Source organism: Eutrigla gurnardus (assembly GCF_963514095.1).
Source record: "Eutrigla gurnardus genome assembly, chromosome: 20".
NCBI lineage: Eukaryota > Metazoa > Chordata > Actinopteri > Perciformes > Triglidae > Eutrigla > Eutrigla gurnardus.
The window spans coordinates 7,057,932-7,067,892 of NC_139931.1; the positions used below are offsets into that span (position 1 = coordinate 7,057,932).

General features: G+C 45.2%; 1 protein-coding gene across 4 annotated transcripts in view; it reads right to left on the reverse strand.

Annotated features, from left to right (window-relative positions):
- Positions 1–7,828, reverse strand: part of tnrc6c1 (trinucleotide repeat containing adaptor 6C1) — a 43,396-nt gene extending 35,568 nt beyond the window's left edge. For 2 of the 4 annotated variants that reach the window (XM_084037081.1, XM_084037079.1), the window contains exons 1-3: positions 7,808–7,828; positions 2,822–2,926; positions 1,980–2,001 (exon numbers count right to left, since the gene is read on the reverse strand). In XM_084037081.1, coding sequence (XP_083893207.1) covers positions 1,980–2,001; positions 2,822–2,884 — 85 coding nt within the window. In that variant the 5' untranslated portion in view covers positions 2,885–2,926; positions 7,808–7,828. Of the gene's footprint in view, positions 1–1,979; positions 2,002–2,821; positions 2,927–7,807 lie in introns of those variants that run through there. The other 2 variants (XM_084037080.1, XM_084037083.1) reach the window with 2 other exon arrangements.
- Between the last annotated feature and the right edge of the window lie 2,133 nt (positions 7,829–9,961).

The window sequence follows — 9,961 nt, forward strand, 5'->3', positions numbered from 1 at the left end:
CTTTTTGCTCTCGCATACCCGTTTCTAGCTCTCTCAAATCAAACCAAAGGCATTGTTTTTTTAAAGCAGACGCCTCTCTACACTTGCACAAATGTAACCACGATAATTCATCCCATCTCTTCCCTTGCAGCCCACCTTCTTCTGCTCCCTTTTCCCTCCTGCTGGTCCCCGAGTGGGCCTCTCTGCTAGACTAGACAGGAGGTGGTGTAGTGTTACTATGGTGCTCAGGGTCTTCCTGAAGATCTCCTGTGTATGATTGCCTGTTTATTCAGCCTACGCGCTATCCCTTTTCTGCTAATTAGCTCCCAGTGTACCCTGTATTAATACCAGACACAAGCTGCCTCTCTTTGAGTCACTTATTCTGACAAAAATGGGACTTTTCTTAAAATATATGCATTGTTTTTATGTTGAATGAGCCATTGGCCTACAGTCATTCAAAATAAGAGTCTATAACAATAATATTTATATTCTTTGATGTTTTTTATGAGCTCTTAAGAGATCCTTCTGCATCTCTGACAGAAATGTATTCGTGGTAAAACAATATTTCAACTGAATCAACTATTAAATGAAAAAAAAAAAAAAAAAAAAAGTAGGAATTTCTTGAGTGAAGAATGATCCTACAGGAAAGCAGCCAAACATAATGGACATCAATCAGCATATCAGAGACCACGAATATGCATGATATGCTAAAAAGTCAAATGTGACATTTAACTGGGTGAAGATCACAGTAAAATGAGGCCATGGCACGTTGCTGTTATGAGCAGCAGCCAAGACAAAAAAAAAAAAAAGAATTGTTCATATCACAGCCTAGTTTGTAGATGGGGAGAAAAGAGCCTAGTATATAGGTCAATTTGTGGATGCTGTGAAACAAAACAAAGTAGATAAGAGACAAAGAGAATGCTAGCACAGCCAAACCCAGATCACATTCATTAGTGCAGCAAACTGAGGGACTGAAAGTGACTCAGACGAGGAGTATCAGCGGTGGGTGGCACCTCGGTGACATTACAGCCTCGTTAACTCATCCTTCAGGGAGAGAGTGGGAGGTCGAGGCACTGACCCTTGAACCACAGTTCACAGTCGTATGCACTTCCTCTTTTTTTTTTTTACTGATCTGAACAAACCTGGCCTCCAAACTCACATAAACCCAAACAACACAAAGATGCTCACACACTAATTAGGTGTTGCCATTAAGGCCGTTCTGCCAAAGTCCGCCAGAAGTTCTAATCAGATTTCAACCTGCCCATCCCTCACGAGACATTAAGTCCTCTCTCCCATCTGCCGGCTCATCTCGACCAGGAGATCTGCTCCCGCGCAGAACAGACTGTCCGACACCGTCCACCCGCCTCTCTCTGGTCATTAAGAGCACTGGCTTGGGGGGGGGGGAGACGGAGTGAAGAGTGGGTCTGCAGCTGCCACAGAGGAGGCGTTCAAAACCTGCAAGCTAAGCACACTCTTCCCCTTCAGAAGTCACCTCTCACTCAACTTTATTCGCCTCTCTCTTTCACGTTTGTTTGGTGGGTTGTTTTCATCTCTTCTGAGGTTTCTCCTCACCTCTACCCTGCTAGGTATGCCTGAGGAGCCCACGGGGAGGCCTGAGGAGCAGCTGTACCATCCCTGTGCTCCTTATTAGTCTTGTATGGGCACCTGGCCTCCATTTTGGCTCAGGTAGGATGGGCCACCTGGCTGCTGCTAATGTTTTTATTTAAAGATGCTCTACTATAATAGAAGCTAATGCATCAAATTGCACAGCAATGAACAGAGCGTAGATCGAATCTCTGAGGCAATCCTGCATGGAAGTTATTATTTATTTTATTATCTAATTAGGGCGATAAACACTTTCACACTCGCATAACACTTCTCCCTACTGTTTGAAAACACTGTATAGTTCAGGGTATATTTTGGCCCAAACTGAGAAAGATTCAACAGAAACTTAATATAGAAATTAAATTTGAGGTTTAATACAAGAAGCCAAAACTCACCTTTGGTTCTCTGTTCTGTGACCTGAAAGAAACAGAGAAAAACTTATTAGCAAAAGAAAGACGACTCAAAAAGACGAAGCAAGAAGCGTCTTGTGTGAGTGAATGTTGTGGGCCTAAATGTTAATGTGCCATCAACATCTGAGCTGCATTGGCTGCCTCTCCAGCTGCACGACAGCACCGGAGCAACTAGCCAGGGCAATCGGAACAAAATGTTCAGGGACTGGTTCTGCTCATCTACTGAAATGCTAAAAGGTTCATGATCGTTCCTGCTGCAGGGTGAGCGGGTTCACTTGTGGCGAAGAGAAGGGAGTAAAATAGATAAAACACAAATGCTCCTCTCGTATATTAAGAAACATACATTGACATACTTTCAGCGGGCGCTGACAAGCAGGGTCAAGGATACATAAAATGTGTTGCGGAGAACAGCAGGCAAACACTGAAAACAGATGCCCCACTGAAGGAAACGGAGGAGGGGTAGAGGCGGGGGGCTACAGGGTAGAGGCAAAGATGAGAACTAGATAAAAGTTCTGGTTACGTCAGAATGCATTTGCTTGATATGCATGTGATCGATGGGATTTGACTTCAGCAAAGACACCTGAGCGACCTGTGCTTTGTTGTGCAGCACCCAACATTTTAATAATACATGCTGTCATCTGAGGAAAAAGGAAGCGACACTACTGACCCTCTCGGGTACCTTTTCTGGGGATGTTGGCCATGCATGAACACTGAGCGGGGGGCTTCCAGTATCTTAACATGCTGACTAAACAGTAGACATAGGCAAATAAGTGAATAAGAAGAGTGTGTGTGTGTGTTTTAAATGATACAGTTCGCCAAAAGCTTACCTTTTTCTGAGCAGCGTCTTTCTTTTTCTTCTCTTCTTGCTTTTTCTTTTTCTTATCTTCCATCAAATGGTTCTCTTCTCGTGTTTTTTTTGCTTCTTGTCACAACTTGAATACAAAAAAAAAAGACAAAAAGACAAAAGAGAGAGGGACATGATTTTTATCCCCGACTGAGGAGGAGAAAGGCACTCAGCAGGTGAACACCTGCAAAAGTGATTTACAATGACATGGCTGCATTGTTCCATTGTATCGTGGCTCTCTGAGGTAAAATCACTGTTGTCAACGGCTGCTGTTGTAACACGCAAGATCACATGCCTGGTAGTAAAACAACCGCTACACAGAAGAATGAGGGTTTGTTTTGCACCGTGCAGACTGCAATGTTTTGAGCCGTGCATGTGTTTTTGGGTTGGTGGTCTTTGGGGTTGGCTCTGGAAACCATTAGGGAGGCCTTGCAGGTCTAGCAGAGTGGGGGCCGGTGAGACGAGGCCCCCATTCTACAGTCGACACACCCAGCTGGAGCAACAGATCCCAACACAACTAATATACGGGGCAGACCACGGGAAAAACTATACATGCCAGTATTCTGGGTCGTGGATCGAGGCCTGCTCACCATGCCGACCCGGCAACAACCTACGCTACTCCTTCTCTCCTCCTGAGAGGAAAACAGTCACACACTGTAGCCGAAAACCACCTGATAAAGCCTCCTAGCTTCATGTGCAAGTGCATCCAGCTGGGAGATTTATCTATCCTAATCCTCTACACAGAAAAACAAATAAATAAAAGCTGGAAGCCAGGTTTTTTAAGGACTGACGGCAGGGAAACTAGGCCTGGAAAAATACATAAATCGGAATCCAGTTCCTTGAACCTTTCATATGATACTAAAACCCACCAGCTTTTCACTCCTGCCATGCCTATGCTGCTGCAGACGACAGCGGTGTGTGCCATTGCCTGGCAACAAGCGCTCCCCGAGGCCCTGGCGGAGCAGTCAGGTGGAGACAGACAGCGCCCTTAACCACTGCGCTGAAATCAGTTTGATTGTGGAGGTTCAATAACCGAAAGCATCAAACACCGGAGCACAAATCTCATAATTGACCAATTATAGAAGCATATTGTGAGAGCGAGGGTTCAAAGAAAAGCCGAAAAAACACAGGAAAACTATGTCCTTTTCCCCTCCTGACTGTTCCTTCTTGAGCTCAGTGACACATGTAATAAGTTCAACCACCATAACGTGAAAGGCCATTTAGAAAACCTCCAACCACAGCGGTAAGAGTTCAACAGAGCTCACATTTAGCTGTTGTGGTGAAACGTTGTTTTGTTTTACTGACACCAAAGATGTTCATTTTCATACAAGCAGCACCCTCCCATAGACCGCCACCTAAATACCTCAAGATCAATCTTTGCTACCACTTATTTGCTGCCACAAATAAGAGGAGGCCGTGTTGCATTATAGTAGACATGATGTTGGGGATATATGTAAGTCAGCACTTTCTGAAGCATATGCCAAAATAAGGGATTAATACAAAACGTCATTATTCCTAATTCAAGATGATAAACATAAACTGTCAGTTTCAAAGTTGGATACAGTAATTCAGTATCGCTTTGCCAGAAATCAGCTTCTAGTTTGGTATGAAAAGGTTGTGCTAAACGGATAAATCTACCAAATTTCAGTTTGAACTGAATAGTTTGCCCAACTTGACAGTTTTCTAGAAAATACACCCACATGCTGGACCGGCTAACTCGGCACACATGCCCTCAATGTTTACAGGACAATCCTGCAGAAGTCCCCGCCTGATGGTTCAAAGAGCAGCAATGAAAATGAGCTGGATGATAAATAGAGCGTAGTTATAACTGCACCCTAGTCCAGATTGCATGCATGAGATTAGGGTTATTGGGATTTGGTTCAACACAACAAAAAAAGAAACACTGCCTCCGGCCATACACCTATCTCAAACCATAAGCACTTATTTTTACCCTCAAGAGGCTGGATATGGAACCCGCTGGTGCAGCTGCCATGCTAAATATAGCTGGTGCTGCTCCTTTCAAAGGCATCGGTGGGGCTCGTGTCATGCAGGATCAGGGGATAAGAGAGATGCTCCAGTTAATGTGAGCTGCTGTCGGGCCTACGACCCAGGATGAGGAGAGGGAGTACCGAGCAAAGCGTCGCCACGATTTCGGTTGTAAGAAATCCCCGAGCAGCTCACAGAGAGCCCCCTCTCTCAATGAGAGCTGCTGTGTCATGTCCGAACATGTGGCGGGCTCGGACAGATGTGTGATGCTGTGCCTCGTTTTGATGCTGCAGCACCTCTGGAAATATAACGGCACGTCTATGTGAATAACAAACATCTTCAATTAAACCACTATTTAAAAAAAGGCTAAGACTCCTCCATACGTTTTTCCAAACACTTAATAACGTAAAGTCATAAAACGGTCTACGACGCTGCAGATTTCGCTTGAGGTTAAATCGTAGTGGCATGCCGAGCCACATCATGAGCAGCCATTTGTAGCGAGGAAGTACAGCTTGTGTGGATATGAAGGACGTAGGTCAATGAGCTCAGCTCTGTTGTGGAATTACACCCTCCTGTCAGAACAACAGGATTAGAGCTCGGTGTCCCTCTTAAAACCACACACACACACAACACACACACAAAGGAAAGCAAAGGGGGAAAGAGACTAGAGACAGCCCCGCAATTGAATTGTGTACATGTGATCTGCCCCACATTGGAGCGATGAAGATGAGAGGGCTGCGATTTATGGGGCTGGATTGTGCGTATGTGTGAGAGATGAAGGGGGGGGGTGGGGGGTGCTAGACAGCAGTCACTGGGCACAGAGCCAGGAATGCCATCGCTGCAAGCCAAACAAGAGCATGGCGAGCCCTTGGGAGAACTCTCGCTAGCAACCACAGCAGCAGCCGCCGCCACAGCTATGGCAGAATGTGCAGCTTCCTCTGCGCAATCGCACATCAGGGCACGACGGCGTTTTCAACTTTTTTTTAAAATACACAACCGCAAATGCACCACACACAAAAAAAAACAAAAAACGAAGCAAAATTAGTCAGCTACCTTTCAAATCACGTGAAGGTTTTAAAAAACTGCTGGCTCCGCACTAACAGTCCTTTCCCTCTGCAAAGAGGATTGCACTCTGTAAAGTACTTGAAGCTATTCTCAGTGTGGTCATGTTAATGCTTTCTGACCTGAGCTAACGACAAGGAAAAGAGAAACTTATGCTGCACTCCTGGCACTCCGAACAGGCCCCTAAAATAACTTGTATGGACACACTCCAACAGCACTGCCTCCAGTCCCGATGTCAGTTGTCGGCTCCAAAAGTAATGGGAACTCTTTCACGACGGGGTCCACGGTTGAAAATGAATTATTGGTCCAGGAAATACTCCTTACAAATGTCTTTTTAAACCCTGATCGCGTAGCTTTCTCACAGTTTCCACATTTGTCCATATAAATTATAATAAAAAAACCTGATTTGTAGTGAAGGACCATCAGGAAAATTCTTTAAAAGTAGCGTGTATCTAAAAAAATGAATGAAACTAGCATTCAAGAAAACTTCGCTTTTTAAAGAAAACAATCTAAACTTCCAAGTCAGAAATGTATTCCTGCCGACTGCTTTTTTCGCAGAACGCAAGCTCATCATTTCCACTGAGGACTCCAGCTCAGCGTCCGATCACTGACACCAAACAACTCGCCAAACCAAATGACACAATCTGGCAAAATGCCCCTCAGGCTGCCTCGTCCAGCGCTCAGCAAAAAGCCATCGAGAGTTTCGAACTGAAAAGTGAGGCTATGACCTAAGCCTTATAGTAATCACCGTATTTAGCGGCCTGTTTTTGTTATCAAGCCCCCTTTGGCGCCTCTCTGTGAATACACACTGCCTCTTTCAGAGGCTTGGGTGCTGACTGGGGCCCCCTGACCCCAGCAGGGACAGAAAGGACCCTCCCAACACCCCCTTTCCCTTTACCGCCACCATCTCTTCATCCCTTGCCAAACCCAGACCCCCAATTAGGGACTCCTAACGCATTAGTAAAACCAGCGGGCCTCAAAGCTGACGTCAGCCTGCCCTCTGCAAGCATCAGGGGGTGCTGGCATCCCCAGTCTGCCCTCCTTACTCCCTCCTCCTTCAGGAGTGTGTGCCCCGCCGCAGGAGCTACAGCAGGAGGCGGGCGATGATGTTCGTCTCTATGGTGAAGGGAATACAGGAAGCAAACCCTGGACTGGGCAAGTTGGGTTTGACACGTACAGTGCATTAAATATTAAATAAACAATTTCAACAACCGTCCCAAGGTTGTGTCAAGGCAAATGAAGGGCAAAAATCTTTAAACTCAGGAGTTGTGCATAAGATTGAAGGTGAAGGCCAGCAGACCAGAAGCAGATCAATACATGGATGTCTGAGGATGCACGTGAGACAAATATTCTCAGTAAATGGAAACTGGAGGAGAACTCAGCTTGGTGGTGCGTTCACTGCCTGTAGGCAGAACTCACTCTGCAGCATGTTTTTTTTTTTTTTTTTTTTTTTTTAATGTGTGTGTGTGTGAGAGAATGAGTCGCAACAATTCATGTCAACTCAACACTCCTACACACCGAGTGCAACAGAAAGCGTTCAACCGACTATCTGCCGGGCTACGAACACGACAACACACGGTGTCCTTGACTCGTTACAACCGAAGCCACTACGGTTAGGTAAACTAGTCCGGGGGAGGGGAGGGGAGGGGGAGCCGTGCTACGGTCCAGTCACAACCATGCTAAAAAATAAATAAATAAATAAAGTACCCTTGTACCATCGACAACTGCGATAAAGAGCGAAGAAAACACTGATGTCAAAAGTGGGCTGAGCTCAAAAAAATATATTCATTCGCTTCCCGGCCGCCACATTTAACTTCAGCAAAATCCCGCACGGTTTTTTTCCCCGAAAGTGCAAAAGCGACACGGTGCAAAATGTGTCGCGCTAAGCGCCGCCAAAAAAAAACGGATGAATTAATCCTACCATGAAGCGTTCAGGAGATTCTCGTTGGCGGCGGAGCCTCTGCAGCCATTTTGTAGTAACTGACCGGAGCAGGAGCTCGAGACGGTTGAATCGGTGGTAACGGAGGGGAGGAGGGGGCGGAGCTTCACCTTGCCACGTGACGTTCAATAACAAAACAAACTGGTCCCACTTCCCAATGCACCACCCCCCCTCTCCTTGCGTTTCCATGACAACTGCAGCCCCTCCATCACTCCCCTTCTCTCTCTCTGGAGCATCAGTGCAGCTGTGTGGCCTCTTCCTTACATATAGAGCTGAGGAAGAAAGTAAGTAAGTGTGCGAGTCAACTAACTACGTGTGAAAAATCAATCGTCCTACGGGGATGCATATAATGTATAACAGCATTTCGGGTTTGTGCTATGTTTTTACACCAACAGGGGGCACAATTTCTACTAGGAACCACACTGTTATGCTCTTCTGGTGTCATTCTTATTTGTGTATGTGACACATGTACAGTATGTGCCAAATCAGTGGTGGGAAGTACTTTAACTCCAGTATTTCCATTTTATTGCTTCTTTTATGAAACTTCTTCTCCACTAAATGTCAAATATTGAACTCCACGGCAATTATGTGACAGCTATCATTATTAGATATATTTTAAATGATTTTCCATGAAAAATAATTGATGAGCTAATAAAATACCATACAGGCTAACCCAGTGGTCCTGAACATTAAGGGCTTGTGAACATTTCCACTACCACTGGGTTTCATTTTAATTTTCTTTTATGTTCCGCTATGTTGATGTCAAATGACTGCACGGTTTGAGAAGGCGTCTGTAACAATGTTCAGACTCTTTTCTTAACTCACTTAATCCTTTTAGGGTCTCGGTTGGCTGGCGGTTATCCCAGCCAGCAGGCACGTAAGACACCCTGGGCAAGTCAACAGCACATCACAGGGCTTATACACAGTTTAGAGTATCTATCTAACCCATACCCTTTCAAATGTGTTTATACATTTTTATTTATTTTTTTCTGATTGTAATTTTGCTGGATTGGTCTCGTTTGTACACATGACATCTAAGGCATGTCTATCTGTCCTGGAAGATATTATAATTGTGTTCTTTTATTAGAATCAGGGGTCTAAGTATATAAAGGGTGTAATAGACTGTACAGATAGAAAAGCCACTTGAGGGAAATGCGTGATTTAGGATATTGGGCTATATAAATAAAATTGACTTGAATATTTTAGAGAAAGGAAAAGTATTTTTGCACAGAGACATTTGTGTGTGTGTGTGTGTGTGTGTGTGTGTGTGTGTGTGTGTGTGTGCAGACGGCAAACCAGCAAACTGGGTATTAAACGTATCAAATGTGAGGAACACATAAATTCAATTTCTGCTGTACAACCACCTTGTAGCTGCAGTAGATGAGCTTCCAACCACTAAGTCGAGCTACTTTCAATACACTGGTGGTGAAAACACTCATTTCCTTAAATCAATATTTTGGTCACTTCAGAGTGAGAAATTCCCTCCGCCACACGGCTCAGTGGAAACTTTATCTCCCACCATCAAACCGACGAGAAACAAATAGGATTGGAGTGCTTGCCGGGGCCGATATGTCACCACTCAATGAGCCAGATCCCAGATCACGGAGCGGTGTAAACACCCTCATTAGCCAGACTCGGAAAAGTCCACTCTAAATGAGACTACGGTGGCATCTGATAGGGAAACGATCCTGGGAAACCTCAAACGGTGAACACCCACAAGCATTGACTATGAATCTGATTATAAAGCAGGGTGATCGCCACCGTGTGCCGGCAATTACACAACCATCTGTACCCGGCGTCGTGGGCATATGGATTATGGTGTCGCCCACATCTGGATAATCGGAGGGATATGCATTACGGCGACGGTGGCAAAACACAATTATTCAGTCTACGAGATGATGGAGTGCTACGGGAGGAGTGTGAGGAGGGGAGGGGGAGGCACTAATCACGCAGCGTGGTGATGAATCTTCTGTGTGTCATGGCTGGAGATGGATTACCTGTGTGTGTGTTTGTGTGTGTGTGTGTGTGTGTGTGTGTGATATTTCCACGGCGACCGCATTCAGGGTGATACCAATCTCCCCGCCATTCTATTCATAGTGATTCAAATATGAAAATTGAATATGAAGGCTGAAAGGA